At 51.7% G+C, this 20,942-nt stretch overlaps 9 protein-coding genes across 9 annotated transcripts; 3 read left to right on the forward strand and 6 right to left on the reverse strand.

The window, feature by feature from the left end:
- Positions 1-1,654: 1,654 nt before the first annotated feature.
- Positions 1,655-2,223, reverse strand: BO94DRAFT_316200 (uncharacterized protein). Its single transcript, XM_025606865.1, has one exon. The coding sequence runs from the start codon at positions 2,124-2,126 to the stop codon at positions 1,815-1,817; it is 312 nt and encodes a 103-aa protein (XP_025470753.1). The 5' UTR covers positions 2,127-2,223; the 3' UTR covers positions 1,655-1,814.
- BO94DRAFT_316492 (actin-related protein ARP5) lies at positions 2,155-4,771 on the reverse strand. Its single transcript, XM_025606867.1, has 5 exons — positions 4,467-4,771; positions 4,081-4,401; positions 3,089-4,029; positions 2,262-3,038; positions 2,155-2,200 (listed from the first exon to the last, which is right to left on the reverse strand). The coding sequence occupies exons 1-5, from the start codon at positions 4,651-4,653 to the stop codon at positions 2,168-2,170; spliced, it is 2,259 nt and encodes a 752-aa protein (XP_025470754.1). The 5' UTR covers positions 4,654-4,771; the 3' UTR covers positions 2,155-2,167.
- Positions 4,772-4,994: 223 nt separating this feature from the next.
- BO94DRAFT_621458 (DASH complex subunit DAD4) lies at positions 4,995-5,542 on the reverse strand. Its single transcript, XM_025616999.1, has 5 exons — positions 5,499-5,542; positions 5,382-5,438; positions 5,289-5,333; positions 5,151-5,235; positions 4,995-5,099 (listed from the first exon to the last, which is right to left on the reverse strand). The coding sequence occupies exons 1-5, from the start codon at positions 5,499-5,501 to the stop codon at positions 5,056-5,058; spliced, it is 234 nt and encodes a 77-aa protein (XP_025470755.1). The 5' UTR covers positions 5,502-5,542; the 3' UTR covers positions 4,995-5,055.
- A 126-nt stretch (positions 5,543-5,668) lies between these two features.
- BO94DRAFT_531962 (uncharacterized protein) lies at positions 5,669-6,876 on the forward strand. The gene is made up of 2 exons (XM_025611015.1): positions 5,669-6,505; positions 6,564-6,876. The coding sequence occupies exon 1, from the start codon at positions 5,903-5,905 to the stop codon at positions 6,464-6,466; it is 564 nt and encodes a 187-aa protein (XP_025470756.1). The 5' UTR covers positions 5,669-5,902; the 3' UTR covers positions 6,467-6,505; positions 6,564-6,876.
- On the reverse strand, positions 6,506-7,062 carry BO94DRAFT_531963 (uncharacterized protein; the record flags this gene model as incomplete). Its single annotated transcript, XM_025611016.1, has 1 exon — positions 6,506-7,062. A coding segment is annotated over exon 1 (227 nt), but the record flags the coding sequence as incomplete, so codon positions are not given.
- A 153-nt stretch (positions 7,063-7,215) lies between these two features.
- Positions 7,216-8,581, forward strand: BO94DRAFT_531964 (Got1 family protein). The gene is made up of 5 exons (XM_025611017.1): positions 7,216-7,545; positions 7,623-7,649; positions 7,736-7,784; positions 7,865-7,880; positions 7,944-8,581. Exons 1-5 carry the CDS (start codon positions 7,524-7,526, stop codon positions 8,238-8,240), a joined length of 411 nt encoding a protein of 136 aa, XP_025470758.1. The 5' UTR covers positions 7,216-7,523; the 3' UTR covers positions 8,241-8,581.
- Positions 8,582-8,734: 153 nt separating this feature from the next.
- On the reverse strand, positions 8,735-9,829 carry pfy1 (profilin). Its single transcript, XM_025611018.1, has 5 exons — positions 9,706-9,829; positions 9,597-9,612; positions 9,423-9,507; positions 9,210-9,344; positions 8,735-9,138 (listed from the first exon to the last, which is right to left on the reverse strand). The coding sequence occupies exons 1-5, from the start codon at positions 9,731-9,733 to the stop codon at positions 9,007-9,009; spliced, it is 396 nt and encodes a 131-aa protein (XP_025470759.1). The 5' UTR covers positions 9,734-9,829; the 3' UTR covers positions 8,735-9,006.
- A 1,790-nt stretch (positions 9,830-11,619) lies between these two features.
- BO94DRAFT_316839 (uncharacterized protein) lies at positions 11,620-14,074 on the forward strand. Its single transcript, XM_025606868.1, has 2 exons — positions 11,620-12,857; positions 12,914-14,074. The coding sequence occupies exons 1-2, from the start codon at positions 11,997-11,999 to the stop codon at positions 13,748-13,750; spliced, it is 1,698 nt and encodes a 565-aa protein (XP_025470760.1). The 5' UTR covers positions 11,620-11,996; the 3' UTR covers positions 13,751-14,074.
- A 99-nt stretch (positions 14,075-14,173) lies between these two features.
- BO94DRAFT_531970 (RNA helicase SLH1) lies at positions 14,174-20,359 on the reverse strand. Its single transcript, XM_025611019.1, has one exon. It carries the CDS (start codon positions 20,275-20,277, stop codon positions 14,275-14,277), a length of 6,003 nt encoding a protein of 2,000 aa, XP_025470761.1. The 5' UTR covers positions 20,278-20,359; the 3' UTR covers positions 14,174-14,274.
- Positions 20,360-20,942: the final 583 nt, after the last annotated feature.

Below are 20,942 nucleotides of genomic sequence, written 5' to 3' on the forward strand. Positions count from 1 at the left end.
GCGGCGGTTGACTGGACTGGCGTATAGATGGAACTGAAATCAGAGTGCAAGGCAGATTATTGGGCGAGAGTTCCCGTGGCAGGCTGGTCGTCGGCTCTGATGAATGGATGATGGTGAAAAAAAAAACCACGCAGGAGGGACCCGGTCAAGGTTTCTTATATGTTGTCTGGCAGACATGGATGGAGCGGATGGAAGGGCGCATGGCAGCCCGGATGGACGGGGTGTATGCTTTACGTCAGAGGGCTTGATTGTGGTGATTGCTGGCCGTGGTGCTGCCGAAGGTTTTGGCAAAGGGGAGTTTTCCCCAGATGCGTCATAATTTCCTCTGCATGAAGTAAGTCGGTTCCGAGGGAGTCCAACCTTTGGTCGTTAGGGTTGTGTGATGGGACTTGCAGGTGTGCAGGCGAGACTAAGGTAGGGACAGCTTTATCGGTGCTAATAGCTAAGCTAAGGGAGGGAGGGGTGCCCAACTGTCATGGCCATCTCTGCAGGACAGGACTACCGACATGGCTAGTGGGAGGATCTGCAAGCGACATGGACTGATTGATGGTGACGAGAACGAGAGACACGGAACCGGAGCAGCAAGGGAGGGATGAGCAACTCATGATCCCGGGTTGCGTGACAGGCAAGGAGGATGATGATTGAAGGATGAAGCCGAACCACGCTGGAAAAGGAAGCCAGCTCGGGTGGGGCCCGTCCATGGGCCCGTCTGGATCTTTCCCTCACTCACTCACTCACTCCCCTCATTGTTTTCCCATCTACCTACCTACCATCTATCTTCCATCTTCCTCCTCCTCTCAGTCTCGACTTCATTCTTGATTTCTGACATTCAGAATCTTCAACCTACTAAATCCAATGTCATCCAATTCCTGACTCACCTCTTACTCAGCCATAGTCATCATCACCATCCATCCTCCAGCACAGACCAATCCCAACCACGCCACGTCCCTCCATCGTGCAACATCCCCCCGGGATTCAACGGGATCAATCACATCCATGGCTGTTCCCGACCATCCATCCCAGCAAAGAAGCTTCAAGCTAACTCGCTGTCGATCCCTTTCTGCTCGGAACAGTCGGCAAGGATGATCTCATTGTCGGTGTGAAGTCACCTGCTCGACCTGAACAATAGGCCTGTGAAAGCCGGACCCGGTCCCAGACCCACAAGGCTGAATGATTCATTCTTTTTTTCCCTTGCCTATGTCTTCCGACTCGATCCACTTGTCGACAGTAGAAAGTACTAGATGTGAGTGTCGTTGGTCGGTTTGTATGACGTCTGTAGGGTAGCCTGTACATCCTGCAGGGCCTTTTATCTGGCTGGTAGCTAGCGAGATAGTACTACAGTCAGTACCTGTCCCCAGAGGTAGTCTGGCTAAGTAAGACCCAAACCCAAATCCCAAGAAATAATATCGTAGTACCACATGACACACCCCCTCCAAACTCAACCACTCTTCTCTCCCTCGCTCCCTGGCTGGTCGGATTAGTTTCCCTGCCATTTTGACTTTGGTGTTGATCCGGGGATCGTATCCTATTGTCAGATGGCTATTGAACTTTTGGCAACCTCTTTAAACTCTCTAATGATTATATTTTCTGCCCTTTTATTAATTTTAAATTTTAAATTTTTACTTTTTTTTAGGTTACTGGTTTGGGTTGGATTGGGTCTTCTTGATGTTTCTGCAGGGTTTCACTCAGACAATATATAAGGGGTCTGATGGAACTGGTTGGCAATTTGGCTGTCTAGTCGGAATAGGATAGGTAAGGAGACTGACTCATTTTCGAGGCGGGATTGAGTTTGCGGTTGAATACGGAGGGTGGAATTAACCTCTGGCAATTGGGGGAAGAACACGGTGCATGCTGAATGTGTTGGTCGTGATGGTGATGGTGGTGGTGGTGTGGGACGGGCCAATAGTCCCCGCTGCAGATGGATCTACTGTACAACCGTTGGGAAGGAGGATTATGACAGAAAAAGCAAGGCCAAAATATAGTAACAATATCCATGCAATCTGCTCTATCGAATCATTGCTCGTAGATCCTGTGTCCGTCCGAGTTTCGCCTACGCCCACGCCCACGCCCGACTCCCTGATCCCTTCATCCGAGAAGCTGCTGCCACGCCTGTGGTATCTAGGCATCCGACAGCTCCGGTAGAGTACTGTTCTGGATCCCCGAGGGTCTACCACGTGGTGACATTGCCCAGATCATGTTCCTGATAACAACAGTCAGCCATTTCGTCCCGTGTCACTCGATTACAGCTCGCCCCGACTTACCTTGAGGTATTCGCTGCCCTTCTCCAGGTACTCCTGTCGTGTAATTGATGATTTCCGTAACTCCGACCCCGATGCCCACTGCGCCGCCCCCTTCCATGCGTCCAGGACGGGATCCGCGGCACGCCGCACATTCAGTTGCGAGTTCACCGGAAGGAACGCCCGGAACTCGTTGCGGAAGCGGTCGTCGAAGTTTTGGAACATCGTGTTGCCGCCGGTCAGGAACACATCTCGCAGTAGCTTCGCCTGTTCGTCTGGATTCGAGAACCGCTGGTTGACAATATCCGCCGCAACTTCCAGTAGCCCGGCCTGGTCAATGCCCGCAATCGACGGCTTGAACACCACCTCGGGAACCCGGATCCGCTCCACGTTCAGATGCAGCTGGTGAGCCTCACGCTGGCTTTCAGGATCAAAAGCCCAGGGGCCCCGCAGGAAGACGTGCACTAAGCTCTTGGTCCAGTCGGATTGCGCCGCAAGCGTGTGGTTCTCGGTGAAGTCGGGGTCATGCTCAAGCAACTCCTTTTCAACCGAGTCGAGCATGCCCCCAAGATCCTCCTCTTCCTCCTCGTCACTCTGTTCACCCGTAGCCACAGTTCGATACACACCCCAATCTTCATCGTTGGCGCCAAAGTTGTCGTCGTCCCCACCTCGCCTCCGCTTCTTGGGGCCATCCGCGGCGAGGTTGGCAAGGGTCTTCATGCGCATCTGACTGGCCAGGGACTTGCGGTTGCCGAGATCCGCCTTCATCCTATCACGTTCCTTGATCTTCTGTAGGATGCTCTGTAATGGAAAGTTAGATCTGTTAGAAGAGATGCCGTGGATGATCCTACCTGTCGCGATGCTCTTCGCTCAGCCAGCCAATTCTCGAAATCGTTCTCTCGCTTCTCACGGTCAAGTCTTTCTTCCTCCTCACGACGGGCCTTCTCTCGCTCCTTCTCCGCCTTGGCGCGCTGTCGGGCTTCGACGTTGGACTTCATGAGTCGCTGATGGCGCTTCTCCTTCAGACCGGCTTCGTCTAGCTCCTCATCTGGCACGTCCAATAACGGGAATGACATCTCCTCCTGGGGCTCTTCGGTTTCTTCGATCCCCAAGTCTCGGTTTCGAGACCGTTTGATGGAACGCTCAAGATCCCGAATCAATCGGTCCAGGTGCGCCTCGTCCTTCAGATCTTCGGCTTCGAGAATCCGCCGCGCTTCCTTCTTCGTTTCGGAGGCAAGTCCATGCTGTAGATCCTTGTAGTACTCCAGCTCTTGCTCCTTCTTCATCAGCTTTTCCAGTCGCATCTTTGCGGCCTGCTCTTGCAACCGACGCCCACTTTCCTTCTTCCTCTCCGCAATCCGTGCAAGTTCTTCTTCGGTCTTTTCGGGTACAACATGCTCAGTATAGGGGTACTGGACGATACGATCTCTGTCTTCAAGACCCGTCCAGTCCAGGTAGCGGCTCAGTTCCTGGTCGTAGTCCTTGGAGACGTAGCAATGTTTGTGTACAAGATCCTCCATCTGGCTCTCGGTCATTCTCGCAGGGAAGGTCGGGTATTTCAGGCGCATCAGCTTAAGCAAATACTCGGATGCGTGTAGTCCACCCCAATTTAGTCGCGAACAGTTGGATAGCAAAGCCTTGTTATTTAACACAGGAATCACATGGGTCGAAGTGTGGGAAGACGAGACGATAAGACCATCCTTTCCGCGATTGTATCGGTAAGAGAACAGAGAGTCGATACCGTAGGCGACCGACGGCGCAGAATAGCATTCGAACAAAATCTCGTTCATCACTATTAAGTGTCAGCAAAAACAACCATCGCTATGCAAGTAATGCGACTCACTCTTTCGGGGATAGCTGAGGTTCGCGATAGGCTCGGTCATGACAATCGGCCGGTCAACACCCCCGTTGGCTCCATCGACCCCAAGCTTGATGAACAGATAGTCCAGCACTCCCTCCATGACATCCCAGTTGCCCACCACACTCGTACCAGGGTCAAATGCATAGCGCAGCTGGCCGCGCGTCGTAGCATCCACGTAGGAATCGTATCCGATGAACTGACAGGCTTTGTTGAGTTTCCGATCGCGATAACGACTCATCACAGGGGGGATGACGAAACGAGGGGTTTTGTCGAACGACCAACCGGCCTTGACCAGGTTGGAGCCTTTACAGAGAATGCAGCCATCAGCATACCGTATACAACACAGTCTATGGTTCGGCTGTACTCACCATTGTCGATAACTATGGCGCTCGTGCCCTTGCTCTTGTTGTAGCCTTCGGGTTGGGGGGCATGGTAGCCTTTGAAAGGATGGTCCTGTGCGTTGTATGCCTTCGGAGGAGGCTTCGCGGCGCCTTTCTCGGACGAATTGATGGCAAACCGGGTTGGAAGAACCGGCTGGACCGACGTGATGGCCATGGTGAATTGTATGCAGGCGGTCTCAGCAGCAACTCAGGAGCTCCCGGCAAAGACTGATTCACTGCATTGCAGTGTGTCGCAACGGTTATCACACCACGTATCTGGTATAGAGAAGCAGTCGAAGGGAACAAGAAGCAGGTTGCGGTGGCGGAGGGATGGGGAGGGAGAAACTGGAGCTTGAAAGTCCCCAGCTTTGGTCGGGGCCGTGGAGGCCTCCGGCCACCGCCAGGCGCTTGTATGCCGCCAAGACCATCCCTCCAGGAGAACTATGGCTCGTTACGGCATCGCGTGGTTACATATTGGGCTAGCTATATCTACTCTGCTATGAATATCCAGTGATTCTTGGTGAATGGAAGCATTTGTACTAAAATATCATGTCCTCGTTAAAACTATCATAGAGTATCAATTACTGGAAGATGTTGATGGATCCTTCAAATTCTCCGTCGCTAAGACTGATCAGCTATGCCCAGCCAAATTGCCGAGTAAAGGGAGATTACCTTCCAAGTGGAATAGAACATTCGACTGGTAATTCTTGAACATTTGCGCGACGAGCTCGACGTTCATGTTCTGGATATTGACCTCCTAATAGAGCCATCAGCATCTGACGGTAGTGGAAGATAGAGCAAGCGTCTTACCTGGAGGCTTCTGTTCATGACCATGATTGACTCGTTCAATTTTTCCTAGAGGCCATCAGCCATTGTACCAAGATGCCCCTCCAGGTGACATACAATGTTGCCAATAATGCGAGAAAGCAGCAGGGCTTGCTGATGCTCATGTGGGCTCTCCTACATAACCTTTAGTTTACTCCACCACAGAGCTTGGATCAAGTAACGTGGTATACGCACCATTTTGACGTATAGCGTAGTTATGTCGATGGAACTGCTTGTTGTGGTGTTTGTTTGTTGCGTCTTGGATCACGGCAACCCAATGAACTCAGCCACGTGACCGCATGGGAATTGGTCGGTATGGCACGCCATTAAACCTACAAGATAGAGTCAGATTCCTAAAGCTGAATTGCTACGCTCATAACTGCATATCAAAGCTCTTTTGGCGCCAGCCCATCCCGCCATTGGTGCAATCAGCGTCCATCGTATCAGGTCAGGTGCCTACAACTCAACCCAGCTCCGGACAACGACGGCCTTCTAGACTCTCCAGCCGCATCAGCATCCGAACCTCCAAGTCCAACGAGCAGAGCGCACCCTCCTCCTCCGATCCAGATCCTCTCGCACATCTACTCTATACCATCATCATGGCTCCCCTTACCCCCGCCGAAGCAGAGAACCACCAAGCGCTTCTCGATCGTCTTGACATCGCGCATGTCCCCCGTCCCTTCCGCAACCCGAACTGGAGACCGTCTCAGCGTCGCAACAAGAACGTCAAGCAGCTCATTTCCGAGAGCACAAGAAAAGAGGCATCTGTCATGGCCACACAGTCAAATTCTGGCGCAACAACCCCCCTCCCCGCCACGTCCGTCAGCACCGATGGAAGCCAAACCCCTGCCGATGGCACCCCCCGAACCAACATCGCGCAGGCCGCGCAGAACCTCTCAACACTGGTCTTGGAGAAGAACGCACGAGCTGCATTTACATCAGGACCTGCTGTTACCTACACCAACATCGAGTCCGCGCCGTCATTGCACCCGTCGCAACAAACCCGCTACTGCGATATCACAGGGCTGCCTGCTCCATACACGGATCCCAAGACGAGACTGAGGTATCATGATAAGGAGGTCTTTAGCGTGATCAGGACACTGGGGCAGGGAGTGCCGGAAAGTTACCTGGAACTCAGGGCAGCTCATGTTGTGCTTAAATGAAGTTATGGAAGTATTTGTTCTACGTTGTAAGATATCAGGGTAAGTTGTGTTGTTATGGCAGGTATAATGCACTGAATTCTAATGAAGGCCATGCTAGATAGCAGCCTTTAATACACATTTTATGTTCGATCGACTAAGTCAAGCCCTTTCCACCCACCTGCCCCTTTCGAGACAGGTTCAAAGAAAGCGCTCCGGCTTATTCGCGACCTTAACAGAGTTGTTGTTAATCTTCGCCTTGTGCTAGTTGCACTCGACTAGTACCGATGCTCCAGGAACGAAACATCAGTTACAGCATCCGGGGATGCTGTTGCCGCGGCGTGGTATTCGAGCTGAGCCCAGGCTCGCCAGGGGTGTACAGAGAGGGTAGCTGCAGGAATAAGATAGACTAGTTAGGCTGTCTTGAAACCCTCGAGTCATCGTATTTACCCCTTTTGTAGGAGTTTGCTGGTTCAATGCGCCGGCTGCACTGATTGTAAACAGTGACAATAGCATGTCAGGAACATCTAAGCCCATCCCATCATAAGAGATGATAGTGTTCCACACTATACAATCACAATTGCAACCAGGTGGCGTTGTCGACAAGACCGAACCCGCAGACAAATCGGTTGAGGAGTTGGGAGAGCCAAAATGGCGGCTGTGCGAATGTTGTTGATCGCCCGACCGCCATCCCAACGTAGCCTAGCCCAGACCTAGCCAAGAAAGGACGTGGCAGAATTGGGAATTTTGCGCAGCAGCCGCAGTGCTTTAGTGTTTACTCGGTCTGCTGGAGCCTGTTGCGTCGAATGTTTCATGAATCAGACACGACGACAGCTTATCTATCGACGCGCGATACCTCCTCCTTTATAAACCCACTATTTTCGTCGGTATATCATCCCACCGTCCGCTCAACTCTATATACTGCCACGTGCACGCGACCTCCGCAGCCTCCGAATCCCGAAGACCCAACGCATCGCGACATTGGAACCGAGATTGGACCTGAATTCATTGGGTTCTCTTGTTTCATATAGTTTCCGGATTTTATCGGTGGTATAGTCCAGCGGACATCAATATGCCCACAATGTGGCTATCCGATAATCAGAGTAAGAATGCCTCCGTCTACATCTCACCTAACCTCCATAAGCCTATACAAGACATTCGCTAACACACTCTCAACCAGAGATCGGAGTCATCTTCTGCTCAGCCGGTACGTCAAACACCATACGCGCATCTCAGCGCGATCCTCATCACCAACGGCCCTTCTCACAAACATACTAATCACCCAACAAACAGGAGGATTATTCCTCTTCGGCGGAGTCCTCATGTTCTTCGATCGCTCTCTGTACGTCCATGACACTCCCCTCCCCAATCCAACCCAATCCTCAATCCTCAAGACAAATAAACTAATCTCCCTCCCACCAGCCTCGCAATGGGAAACGTACGCCATCACCAACCCTGAACCCCCACCCATCACCACAACCACTAACTCACCCCACTCCAGATCCTCTTCCTGATCGGCCTAACCCTAATAATCGGCTTCGAAAAGACCTTCGCCTTCTTCTCGCGCCGCCAAAAGCTCAAAGGCACGGCTGCCTTCGCAGCCGGCATTCTCCTAATCCTCCTCCGCTGGCCTCTAACAGGCTTCATAATCGAGCTCTACGGGCTGTTCATCCTCTTCGGCGATTTCCTGATCACGATTGGCCAGTTTGCGGGGAATATTCCTGTCGTGGGGCCATACATTCAAAAGGTTTTGGAGACGTTGGCAGGGGGGAGGAGGAATGCCGAGTTGCCGGTATAGATGGATGGATCTGTTTCCCCCCCTCCTCTGTGGGAGAGGAGGGCGGTGTGGTGTGGTGTGGTGTAGGATTCATGATGACAGGGAAAGGATAACGATGAGGATGAGAGAGGATTCTGGATCTGTTATGTTACGTGTATGACTATGCGACTGACCTCTTACGATACGATATTGTCATGATGAGATGGGTATGGATGGATGGTATGGTATGGACTGCGACTGACTGATTTGATGTTGGGTCTATACTTAGCGGGGTTGATGGTTTTTTTTTCTTGATGGGTATTATTATCCTACGTATTAGAGACTTTTAATTGTTAATATATATTTATGGGTGGGGTGGACATATTATACTGTATGTTTTTCCATAGTAGTAGGAATTGGTACAGTTCTTCCGCTCATAGAGAATACAATGGAGTTACTAAGTAACTTTCTTGAAGTAACATGCTCGATGATATCATCAGGAATGCGGGACGCTAGCTAGTGAATATTGAACAAGCTTATAAAGTATAAAGTATAAATAGATTATAACCACTGCTTCGCTGTGCAAGGACAACAAGTCCATCGAAACCGTTTTGTGGGGTGACCCGTTAGCACATATTGCACAGATCTACGTGTTATGATTGATGGAAAATAAACAAGACGAACAAACAAGGAGAGAGAAGACAATCGAGACCGAGACCACCATGATGATTTACACTCAAGTAACCGTTATGCTGATGTTCCATTGCTGTGAGGGGACAAGTATTTTTGATTCTGCTTTTACTCCCATTTACCGGGGGTTGTTGATGTAGTCAACGAGGTTCTCAACCACGGTGGCGGCGTTCGTGGTCTGGACGTTCTCCGCGTGGTGGGCGACCATAACGCAAGAGACAGCCTTGACGACGACAATGCCCTCCTTGCCCTAATTTTCCCGACGTCAGTAAGCGGATATGTTGGAAGGGGGAGGTGATTAATCCAGGGTCTCAAGCGTACCTTCTTGCCGTACAGACTGCGCTCGTCAGCCTTGATGGTGACAAACTTCTCACCACCAACGGTGATACCGTTGGCCCAGGCGTTGTCGCTCTTGGCGAAAGCAGAGGCAAGGCCCTGGAGTTCGGAGGGGGAGATCTATTATCGTCGTTAATGTTGGGTTCGTGCTGGCGGGCGGTTGTCTGGACGCCGACCAACGGGGGCTGTTGATCATACCGTGAAACCAGGAGAGCCAGCCTCGAGGTCAGAGAAGTCGTGGCTCAGGATACCGGCCTTGTCAAATTGACGAGATCCCATCAAGCTGAATAACCTCAGGTCAGAATTCCGCTACAGACATGGAGGGGCGGCAGTGGCCGAAGCGGGGTAAACATGGGTTGGGTTTTACGGTACCTGGAATCGACATATCCTACGCAGTAAGGAGACAGATGTCAGCTCAAGGGGTTCTTGGAGGTTCTAGGCAGATAAAGGGGATGCAGCAAGGGGGGTGTCATGGTCGTACCTTGCCAGATAGCAGAGTGCTGACCCATGGTGACGGTCGGATAAACAATCGACGGGACGGTCGGGAAAGGGGAACGGAGACGGCTAAGAAGAGGAGCAATTCCACAAGGAGGCTGAAAGCAGGTGTGGAACTGGGAATAAAAACTCCGGGCGAGAACTAGAAGTCGTCCAAGAAAAGGGCAGAAAATGCGCTGGGGAGGTAAGTAGTTGGGGTGTGTCTAGAAGAAAGTTGGTGGGAAAGGAGGGGAAGAGGCCAACGGAAGATGAGGTGAGTTACTAAGGCGGCCTTAAAGGGACAGTTACTATTTACTAGTTGGTGGGGTGGATTGCGGCCAGCTGAGCATCATCCGTCTCTCTTTCTTTCCCTCTCCCTCTCTCTCAAATGTGCCCCGCCATCCATTCCCGACTTTTCTCCTGTCGGTCACAATAAGGTATCTGCTATCAATAGTATCTTCCACTGCAAGCTCTCATTAGTTCATTGTACACTCCACAGGAGGTGCATCCGGCATCCTGACGTCTATTCCCTCTCCTCGTCACCTGTCACCAAAATTCGACCTTCTCTGGGGATACGCGGTGCTCCCTACGTCATCGCCTTGGGACAAAGAGCAGAGCTTCGATCTGGTCAGCAATATGAATCCTACCGAATTCTAGCTCACGAGCAACGCCTATCAAAGCTAAGGAAGATCCGAGAAAGGGTAGGTAGGTAGGTAGCAGCCGCCAACGACATAGGGAGGAGCCAGGCGGTGGAGAGGCCACCGGCAGGCCGACTCCGTAGTTCACCCACTTCTGTATAGGATTAGTCTCTACCGTTGCAGAACTAGACCCTGTTAGACACTCGCATGCCCACTTGCGGATCTCTTTTCACCGGTTCCTCCTTACCGCCTCTTCGATGGCATCCCCTAATCCTATCGTGGGCTCTGGTCCGTAACGAGTAGCTGCCAAATGCCTGGGATGCCTGAGATGCCTCAGATGCCTGAGTCGTGCGGGTGATGCCGGGCACGTGCCTGTCAGCGAGTCAGGTGCTGGGGATCATCTGCAGCCATCCGCTTCTCTTCTAGTCTTCATTCATGACAATTCCCTTGTCAATGCCTCGGTGCAAGGCGATGGCGTACCCCCGTCTATCATCATTTCGCCATGTATACTAGCTTCTCCCGAATCTTCTAGCCATGATCCACGATAGACACCGGTCCAGAATATTCGGGAGGAAGAGCATTCAGGAGATGAATGATGGTCCGTGACTTATCAGGTGAGGGCCGCGGGCCAGTTCCCTGGGCGCTTCATACTCTAATTTCCCCAGTGGGTTAACTCTTATCTAGCGGGCCTCGCGTCCGGATGGACTATCGCAATCGCATCCACCCCAAAACACTCGGAATTGCGACAGTCGGCTGGCGACCAAATGCAGGTGCGATGGCACGACGGTGAAACCCAAGGGGTCCTCTTGGGTCTGCGGCACGGCTATCGCAGAGATCCGTAACAGAGAGGCCCAGAGACTGAGTCTCAGGTCTCTGGGAATCTCCAGGCGATTCAGCGTTTTCTAATAATCTTATTGGTCGAGCGCTCGGAGGTTCAGAACAGCTGGAACCAATGAACCCAGCTGTGCTAACGCTCAGGTTTTCAGCTCCAAGTGAGACCGTCGGCGGAGCATTCTCTTTGGCCCCTCGCCCGCGGTCGTAATAATCACTTGCGCTTGCAACAGCCACGCTCATTTGTGGCTTCCAGAATAAGCACCTCCCGCCATTTCGATAGCGCTCACCCATGTCATAACCACCAGACCGTTGGGCTCCTGTGACTGGGCCATTATCCGTGTTTTGTGTTGGCCACGCGGGGGTTCCGTGCGGCCTCTCCTGAGCAATTTCTCTGGAAGTTTTTGTTGGCCGTTTCCGCTGTCGCGCTTCGTCAGATCTTATGTTAATCTAAGCCCTCACACTAGCCCGCCCCTGCCAACTCGTCTCACTTAGATGTAGCGTTCTGCCTCGTGCTCCACAATAACTGCCGCGACGTCTTATGTCTTAACTATGCTCCTCTGTCCCTCTATCGCCGAGTCTCCTTTTCTTCCCATCATGGACTGACTCTTCTCTTCCCCGCTTTCTTGTGTTCGCTTTTTGGCCTTCTGGAAGGCCGTCCATTCCTTTTTATCTTGACTTATGATCAACAGGGCTTGGTATTCCCTTTAACGTTCTCTACATCTATTTTCCACCCTCGTCTTTCTCTTAGCAAGTCTTCTCCGGATTCTCCCGCTCGCTTTCGTTTCAAGTACCGTATCGGATATTATCTCCACCACAGTCGTGAGGAATGGCTAGAGGAACGTTTCTTGGGAGGTCACGTACGATCCGGCAAGCAGAGGCCGTCTCGTCTACTACTTCGAAGCATTCAGATGCGCGACCACGGAAAGATCTCAAGTGTATCGAGGATGGCGCAAACCACGGCCGCCAGGTGCCTCATGCGCACCGGGATTTTCAGCGCCCTGAGACATCAGAGGGACGCCAACAAAAAAGATTACAAGCCCTGAGTCCTGTCAATACCCAGGCTCCTCCGCTTCCGTCTTCGCCAATGCTGTCCCCCACCGGCACGGATAACGGTGCAAACGGAAGTCTGATTGGGGTCGCTTTGGGCAGCCCGCGGATGATCGAGTCGCATGTTCCCATGTCGCAAACGCAGGAGACACCCCCGGCCAAACCTGCAGAAACCCAAACACGACCCGCTTTGCAGCGCAAGCCCAGTAAATGGAAGAAAATCGGCGGTCTTTTCAAAGCTAAAGCTGCCATGACAGCTGCGCCAAACCAGCCTTTCTATCAGGTCCGGCTTGAGGACGAGTGGCCAATGCAAGACTCCACCTATTCTTTCGAACAGCAGCCAAGAGTTCAACCCGAGAAACCTGCTAGTCCAACCTCTGGCACGGAAGCATGGCCGTCTTTGGAACCGGAAATTCAGCATCAGGCGCATGAGAAAGAGCGGTCCGAGGGAGATGTCAATTTCTCGCCAAAGGCTGACAAACAACCCCCTGCAACTGGACCATTGCTGCAAGTCGAGATCCCCGATATCCAGCTGGAGCGATACAGTGTCATGTTTGGAGGCGTTCTTAGTAAGAACAGGCCGCCCTCGTTGATTCGACGCAGCCAAACTTTGCAGGACGTCAGCGCGCCAGCTCCAGAGGTAGCGTGTCTTCACCATTTCACTCGTAGATACTTTTCCAACTAACTCCTGGTCAGGCCATTCCCCCCATGCCAGAATTAGAACCGCCTCGCCGAAGAGCCACATCCCCCACACGGTCGAAATCCCCGAGCTTCACCTTGTTCCCATCAACACAGGTCAGCAAGGCTTCAAAGGTTCTCGGTAGCCAGAACATTCCCCGCGGTCCCAGTCCATTACACAAAAGTCAAACATCGTTGGCAGAATCGCATCAAGAAAGTGTGTCGGAGAAAAACAGTTTGGTCCTCATGGTGCACCAGCCGTCACATAAACCGCAAAATTCGATGTCCTCATTCCTTTCCTCTACAACTATTGGTTCGGAGGATGAACAGCTCCTCGTGCAAAAGCTCGGTCCAGTCCGCTCCTATATCGACGCACGAGAGCCAGAGTGGGAGATCATCAACAAGAGACCAGCAAACGAAACCCCACAACCCGCGCCCCCGGCCCTCAGAATCGACACACAAATGACCTCGTCCGAAACGAACAGCTATGAATCAACATTGTCTCCAGCAAATAACACGCCTGTCAATGCTCCCAGATCAGAAAATGAGGCCCTTTCACCCGCAAGCAGGATGCTCTCCCCAACATCACCCAGGCGCATGTCCCCCGGGAAGGAAGAGGAAAAAATGAATCCAACCGAGCCAACAAACCCCGCCCCCGCCGTTGAAATTTCTATCGCACGGTCCGTGTCCGTCTCACGAGGTAGAAGACAGGTTCTTGTACCCATCAGACCGCGCCAGGACCGCCCTGATCCTAGCGAGCGCACGGACGACAGGGTGAAATCCCCCAGGGTCGTGACTGGTAATCGCAACCGCATCCCTCCACGATCGAAAGAGGCGCTCAATAACATGATCTGAGCACTCTTCTTACCTTCTTCCGAATTTGATATGATCATGATCATATGTCGTTCTTCTTTATTTCTTTCACCGACTTCCTTCTTCTCAACGGTCTTCTTTATAGCGCACATAGCGTTTTTACCACTTTCACGTTTCTCTTTTTCTATTCCACGCATGTGCGTCAGAGTTGCTGGTCTTTTATAGACGAATCCTTCCTCTCTGTTTTGTGATATGCTTTTCATCGAGTTGTTACTAGGCGATGTACGTCTGAGCACGAACTGCACCATGGCTTTCCTCTTTGTGTCCTGCCACATGTTTATTTATGCTCCTGTTGTATACTACACTACACTACACACCTGTCTTGACCACCCGTGACGTTTATCCCTGGGCTGGAACGGTCGAGCCTGACAGATACTGATTTTCTACATCTTGTTATTTGTCATATTCGATCTTAGATATCCAATGCATCTATACCTATAACTGAAGTCTATGTACAACGATTGTAGAATGCTTCCGTGGGGTTAATCCTAACCAGAAATACACCATCAACCCTTCTCAGGGAACGTGGACGACTCGGGCAAAGTCTGCGTCTCAGATACCGCACCCGTATCCGCATTCGCATTTATCACCACATCAGACAATATCCATTCCATGCCTGGATAGGAATCACTAATTACCTTCACGGTAACGCGTCTGCTCTGTCCGGCTTGGTTCTGGGGGAACTTGACAGATGAGCGAACGACAAGCGATCCAGACTTCTGGTTGTTGCTTCTGTCGTTGATTCTCCTGCTGGATCCGGCTCCAGATCCGAATCCATTGCGATTGGATGGCCAGGACACACGTTTCAGGGCGAGGAGCTCGGCGTCTTTGCCGTCGGGGGTGGCGCTGTAGACGAGCATGAAGTAGCCTTCTGTCTGGGGTTTGGGGAAACGCGGGGCGTAGATCCGGATTTCCTTGTCCTTGGGTGCGTTTTTGCGGGTCAGGGAGACGGTTATGCCGGTTGGGGATACGGTGGAAAGTGAGAGTGAGAGGTGGGGTAGGTAGGATGTAGCCTTTGTGAACTGCGCTGGGAGGTTGAGTTTTCGCTGAAGAGAGTCGACGGATTTTGCGGGTAGAGATAGGAATGCAGTGAGGGAGGTTGGGAGGGCGGATTGCTTGTCTCCTGGGTTGACGCCTGGGAGGATGGAGAGGGGCGACTCTTCGGGCCATCTGGCGGATTTGATGCATTGCAGGAGGGACATGAACATGTGACAGGCGTTGAGGTAGCCTAGCTCAGCCATGACGTCGATCGAGGCTTGGATGATACGGATTCCTTGGTCGAGGACGGAGGTTTGATCACCGACGTAATCGGTTATGGGGAGGTCGATCCGTGACATATAGGCCTGGAGTAATAAGAAGGCCTTGACATGGGGATCCCAGAGGGGAAGATCACCCATGGATTCGACTGAGAGCGGGAGGTTGCGAGCCAACTCTACATTGATCAAGTCTTCGTTGTGTCGGACAGGCAGCTCGTCAAACTCAGTGGCTGAGCACATCCAGCTCAACACATCCTGGAAGGTGGGGTTAGGCTTCGCGTGTGCCATGAGGTATCGAATCGTCTTGTGCGACAGATAGTAGTAACTCATGATCTTGCCGAAAGGTGTCGGGTCCACCTCACCAGTTGCGGAGTCGAGCACGATGCAGGATGACTCGGCTAGCTCGCCTAATGATTTATCCACCAATTCAATCATGAATTCCTGCGCAATTGCCTGGGCAGCCATGGTGTTGTGCTCCTCGGCGGAAATTTCCAGGCCGTAGTAGGAGGGATTCTTGTGCAGTCGCCGGAAGAAGAATGTCCAGGTCAAGTAGTCCAGAGCATCTTGCTTTGTGTTGATCGTTCCTGCAGAAACTTCGGCACCCAAATGGTTGTCGAGCACTTTGTGCAGTGTCGATTCGACCGGGAACCCGGTGTGCAAGAAGTGCTTGTAGAAGGCCTTCTTTGCATCTTGGGTAAAAATGCGCGCAATACCTGACGTGTCAAACTGAGGACGTCCTGCTCGACCCAGCATCTGCAGAACATCAGTCAGGTCCATATCCCTATAACCTTCGATCTTAGCATCAAAGAACTGTGTTCCCTTCACCACGACAAGATGTGCTGGAAGGTTGACACCCCAGGCGAGGGTGCTTGTTGCCACGAGGATTTGAATCTTGTTGTTTGCGAAAAGCTCCTCAGCTAGTTGTCTGTCCGACTCCACAAGACCGGCATGGTGCAGGCCAATACCGAAACTGAGTGCCTCGCGCAACGCCTCATCTTTCACTCTCTCAAGGTTCAGCTGCAGGTCCTCCTCGGACATGCGAACAAATCTGCGAGGGTTATCCTCCATTCCACAGTAGTTGATTAGATCCTTCGCGGTCAAACGAGTTTGCCGACGGGAGGCAACAAAGACAATCACTGGTTTATCAGGAGAATGGTTCTTGATTGCCAGGAAAGTCGGTCTGTTCATCGACTGCATCAGGGGGCAGAACCCACGCTGCTCAGGGAATCCGTCGATGTAGATCTCAAGCGGCACGGGACGCACGGAATGCCTGAAATTGTACAACCCTTCTTTCACGCCCAGCCAGTTGGCCAAATCACTGGCATTCGCACAAGCAGTTGACATACCCATCAGCCGAACAGATCCCTTGGACTGCGAGGCAATGTAGTTCATTCGAGACACGATGATCTCAAGAATAGGTCCTCGGTCGCCACCCAATAGGTGAATCTCGTCAATGATGACCAAGCTCACCTTACGCACGTAGTCCCTAGTCTGCCAACTACGGGAAATACCGTCCCACTTTTCAGGGGTAGTGATGATAATATCTGCGTCCCGAATCGTTCGCGTATCGGGGGTGTTATCACCAGTCAATTCAACCAATCTTAGGCCCATAGGCCCCGTGAGACGCTTCTTCCAGTCCTGAACTCGTTCGCGGACAAGGGCCTTCATTGGCGCGATGTACACAACTTTCGAGCCTGGTCTTTCTCTGAAGGCCCACCACATGGCCAGTTCTGCGGCGACAGTCTTTCCACTACCCGTTGGGGAACCCAACAGAACATTGGCCGGGGTGTGATAGAGTAGATGGAAAATCTGTGTCTGCATCGGATTGAAGAATTGGAAGCGCTGCCCGTAAAGCTCTTCCAATATCGGGTTCTTTAGTGCAGAGATGGGAAGAGGTTGAAGATTGAGAAGATCAGTGTATACACTTTCCGTGTCTGGACGAATCAGATGCTGGAAAGACACTGGCGTCACTGTCTCTGCACCCAGCCAGCGGTCGGATATTGCGCGGACATAGATCTGACTCGGCAGTGGATCAGAGAGCGGAATGGTGAAATTTAGCTCGTGTTCGTCATAAAGTTTCTTCCTGCTGAGGATGAAGTATTCATGGTGGTAGATTTCAGAAGTCTCCGAGTTCTCTACCCAAATCCAGTAGGATTCTGAAGCTCCATGATGTCTATCATTCCAGCTAAACTCTGGATAGAGGCTCAGACGAATTCGCAGAACATCACGGTTCAATGGCGCAATTTCAGCCTCCACACCAAGAGTAGGGAAGTTGTCCAACAACTTTGACAATGTTTTCCCCATCCGGGCATTATGGACCAATTGTCCGATCTCCGCTGTTTCCATATCCTTCATAGACTCAACGGACGATGTCGGAAGCTTGTCATCCAAGTTCCTGAGGATGGGTTGAGGAAGGTCGAACTGGTGGAATGGATGGTCAAAGGGCCACATCTGCTTCTCGATGGCCTTGCAGAGGGAGAGCAGAACCTGGCACTGGTAGCCCCAACGCCGGTTCAATGCAATCATGAACAGAGAGCGACAGATGCGAGCCGCATTCTGCGCCACGTACCCAGTATCCGACACCAGAGCAAAGTCTTCAATCCTAGCACGAGAGATATAGGACTGCAGGAGAATATTGGTCTTGGCATGTGGGGAGTCATTACCACCCTCTACCTCTGTCTGAATGACCTCATCACGCAGTCTGTTTAACTCTTTAGACTCACTCTCCCGGGCTTGGATGTTGTCGAATTCACCACTCATACTGATCATTCTCAACACATCGGCCTCGCTCGCTCGAGGACGCATCAAATTGTTGAAAATCTCTACGCTGGTTTGCAGAACGTAGTACTGGCTTGCAATACGGCCAACATCCTTCGCACGTAATTCCTCCGTCTTTTCGTTGAATATGATCATTTGGCTCTTTTGTAGAACAAGAGCGGCTTGAACGATCAGTTGACGACGTCTCTGGACCAACATGGGATCATCACGTATCTCCGCGAAATCAATTCCATAGTTTCGTGGCTCGCGTTTCATACGAACGAAGAGATAGGAATATCCCAGCCACTGCACGGCCTCTGAAACTGAAGTGACCGTACCAAGGGAAATCTCGGCATTCAAATTGTCCACCAGGCGACTCGAAAACCGGGATTCAATCGGCTGCTGCGACGTTACGGCAGAAATATAATGATGGAGTTTATCGTGGGTCGTGCAGATGAAACCGATACCTGTATCCTGGAATTGAGGACGACCGGCACGACCAAAGATCTGCAGCACATCCAGGATTCCTAAATCGACGAATTTACCCTCTTGCGGGTTGTACAACTGTGTACCTTTGATGACGACTGCTGCAGCAGGAAGGTTGACACCCCATGCAAGCGTGGCAGTACAGCAGAGCACCTTCAGGAGCCCCTCAGAGAACAGGCGCTCCATCAAGTTACGGTCGCTTCGACTCATTCCAGCATGGTGAGTTCCGAGTCCACTGGCGTAGAGCTCGCGCAGCTCGCGGGCACGGCTACGTTTCACGTCACTAAGACCATTCGAAAAGCCTTCGTGCTCCTGACAGCTGAATAGGTTTTCACACCCATCCTCTGTAGCCATCTGTCGCAGCATTCGAGCCGTCAAAACCGTGTCCTTCCGCGAGTGGACAAAAACCATGACTTGATGTCCTCGTTCAAGCATATCACGGACCTTCTCGAAAGACACGACATCGATGTTCTCGCGAGACTGCTTGGTGCCAGGTTTTCCCTTGACACCAATGAAATGCTGTTCAAGAGGAACAGGGCGGAAAGACTGGTCAAAGAAAAACAACCCAGCCATTTTGTTCACCTTGAGAAAATCGGCAACGTCGATATAGTTTGGAAGAGTGGCAGAAAGACCGACAATTCGAATGAGTGATTGTGTGCTTTCGACTTGACGCTGGGTACGGGCCACCAATGATTCAATGACGGCACCACGCTCGTCATGAAGCATGTGGACCTCATCAATGATCAACAGACGCACCTTCTGCACGAGCTCTGTATCTCCCGTGCTCTTTCGTGTTACCACATCCCATTTTTCAGGGGTGGTGACAATGACCTGGGTTTCCACAATCTCACGCTTCGTCAGTTGCATATCACCAGTGAGCTCTCGAACTTTGATCCCTAGCCAAGCGAGACGTTTCCCGAGCTTCTCGGTAACTTCAGCAGCGAGGGCCTTCATTGGAGCGACGTAGATGATTTTGAAATCATCCACCTGTACAGCAAACTCTGTAGCCTCTGGTTGCTCAATGGGGTTCGGGATAGTGTTCTTCCCAATGGCGTTCAAGATCGTCAGCATAGCTGCATCTGTTTTACCAGCACCAGTCGGGGCACAGATGAGCATGTTTTCACTGGTCTTGTAGGCTACCTCATACAGTAGACTTTGCATGCGGTTGAGTGTCTTGTAACCCTTGAAAGTGCCTTGACACAGTCCATCTAGCGATGCGATCTCCACAAGCTTATGCCCAGGTCTCAGGGTGCCGACCTTCGAGGCGGGAACCTCAACCTCGGTGTACTTCTTTTCATCGATCTGCTTGCTACCCATGGGCAGTCCGTATGCCTTCCCTCCAAATGCGAGAACATTTCTAGACTCATAGGCCTTGAACACATGAGGGTAATGCGGCTCCTGCCTGGTCTGTGCCGGTAACAACGATGCATGCTTGTGTTCGTAATCCGCCTGCCGCAAGGCTTGTTCTCTCTCCGCTCTTGTCTGTAGCTTTCCTGCCATGAGGCCATCTGTCTGAGCCTCTGGGCCCGTACGCAAGCTCGCGACAATATCCAGCCTGTGGGCGATCAGGTCAATTACGAAGTCGAGATCGTCGAATCCCACGATTTCGGCCAGAGACATTTGCAACTCATCGTCCCCGCTGTCTGTCGCAAGAGAAGCGTTAATTTGCTGTGCTAGCTCTCCGGCTTTAATGCCCGGCTTGCTGGCAGCGAGGCTTTCGCACTTCTGCTCAAGCCAGATCTGGTCGTAGGAAGATGATATCGGAGGAGAGGGGATATCGTCAAAGTCGTCAAGGCCCTCGCTGGACTCATCGTCAGAGCTGATGATATCCCAGATATCATCATCGGCAGTTCCAGGAGATGAGTAGTCTTCGTCGAAATCCAGATCCAGGTCGCTTCCGTAGCTTTGGTCTCTGGCGGGGTCTTTGGGGAGCTTCAAGTCCGCAATGGCCTGGCGCATGGCTGCCAGTTGAGCCAACCACTGGGACTCGGCAGATCCGTTCACAGCCATGATGAATGCTTCCAGTGACAGATGAATGTTTCTATGGGCTGACAATCAGTAAGAGGACGGAACAGCCAGACCTAGAGCTGACGAGCAAGTGGAGGACTGATATGATAATGAGCCAGAATGATTCACCCCGGCAGAACGGTGACCGCCTAGAGCCTGGCAGCAGCCTAACCCGGCGAGGTCTAGCCCCGTCCACTGGGACTATACACAGAGAGAGATGCAAGTGACTATACCTTTCGCGAAATCGCTATTCCAGGTAGCTACTATATATCTGAGTTCGAGGTGCTTGTGAGCAGTTGGTTGCAAAGCCTGACAAATGATTCTCAGTACAACAAAAGTGAGGAATTTTTGGAAGGTAAGACATATAAATCCCCGGTGATTGCAGATGTTCCTCTCAAATTCTCGTCAGTTAGCTTTCAACATAAGACTGGTAGGAAGCGTCATATGAAGTCCAGGTAATCTACGCCATAATTACTATCAGTCATCTGGGACTGCCTGCTTCGTGAGCTGCACTGTCGCTTCATCATCCCGTGGCCCAATAAGTCAGATAGTATTTACAGTTATTATCCTTAAACTTTCAGAGAACTCAGTTTTTGCTCTGAACAAAAATATGAATAAGCTTCGCTGGGGTTCATTGCACAATCGTCCGCAACTCTAAACTTCTCATG

The sequence above is a fragment of the Aspergillus sclerotioniger genome, assembly GCF_003184525.1.
Source record: "Aspergillus sclerotioniger CBS 115572 chromosome Unknown BO94scaffold_5, whole genome shotgun sequence".
Lineage (NCBI taxonomy): Eukaryota > Fungi > Ascomycota > Eurotiomycetes > Eurotiales > Aspergillaceae > Aspergillus > Aspergillus sclerotioniger.

Excerpts from the sequence above, each read along its gene's own strand:
- pfy1 (XM_025611018.1), bottom strand. The coding sequence starts at position 9,733 with ATGGGTCAGCACTCTGCTATCTGGCAAG. Across the intron at positions 9,345-9,422 it reads CTGGCTCTCCTGGTTTCACG|ATCTCCCCCTCCGAACTCCA; the intron begins GTATGATCAACA and ends CGACGATAATAG. Across the intron at positions 9,139-9,209 it reads GCAGTCTGTACGGCAAGAAG|GGCAAGGAGGGCATTGTCGT; the intron begins GTACGCTTGAGA and ends CGGGAAAATTAG.
- BO94DRAFT_316200 (XM_025606865.1), bottom strand. The coding sequence starts at position 2,126 with ATGCCTAGATACCACAGGCGTGGCAGCAGCTTCTCGGATGAAGGGATC.
- BO94DRAFT_531964 (XM_025611017.1), top strand. The coding sequence starts at position 7,524 with ATGTGGCTATCCGATAATCAGA. Across the intron at positions 7,546-7,622 it reads GTGGCTATCCGATAATCAGA|AGATCGGAGTCATCTTCTGC; the intron begins GTAAGAATGCCT and ends ACTCTCAACCAG. Across the intron at positions 7,650-7,735 it reads AGTCATCTTCTGCTCAGCCG|GAGGATTATTCCTCTTCGGC; the intron begins GTACGTCAAACA and ends CCCAACAAACAG.
- BO94DRAFT_316492 (XM_025606867.1), bottom strand. The coding sequence starts at position 4,653 with ATGGCCATCACGTCGGTCCAGCCGGTTCTTCCAACCCGGTTTGCCATC. Across the intron at positions 4,402-4,466 it reads CGCCATAGTTATCGACAATG|GCTCCAACCTGGTCAAGGCC; the intron begins GTGAGTACAGCC and ends TTCTCTGTAAAG. Across the intron at positions 2,201-2,261 it reads AGGGCAGCGAATACCTCAAG|GAACATGATCTGGGCAATGT; the intron begins GTAAGTCGGGGC and ends TGTTGTTATCAG.
- BO94DRAFT_531962 (XM_025611015.1), top strand. The coding sequence starts at position 5,903 with ATGGCTCCCCTTACCCCCGCCGAAGCAGAGAACCACCAAGCGCTTCTC.
- BO94DRAFT_531970 (XM_025611019.1), bottom strand. The coding sequence starts at position 20,277 with ATGGCTGTGAACGGATCTGCCGAGTCCCAGTGGTTGGCTCAACTGGCA.
- BO94DRAFT_316839 (XM_025606868.1), top strand. The coding sequence starts at position 11,997 with ATGGCTAGAGGAACGTTTCTTGGGAGGTCACGTACGATCCGGCAAGCA. Across the intron at positions 12,858-12,913 it reads TCAGCGCGCCAGCTCCAGAG|GCCATTCCCCCCATGCCAGA; the intron begins GTAGCGTGTCTT and ends ACTCCTGGTCAG.
- BO94DRAFT_621458 (XM_025616999.1), bottom strand. Across the intron at positions 5,236-5,288 it reads TCATGAACAGAAGCCTCCAG|GAGGTCAATATCCAGAACAT; the intron begins GTAAGACGCTTG and ends TGGCTCTATTAG. Across the intron at positions 5,100-5,150 it reads TGTTCTATTCCACTTGGAAG|CGACGGAGAATTTGAAGGAT; the intron begins GTAATCTCCCTT and ends GATCAGTCTTAG.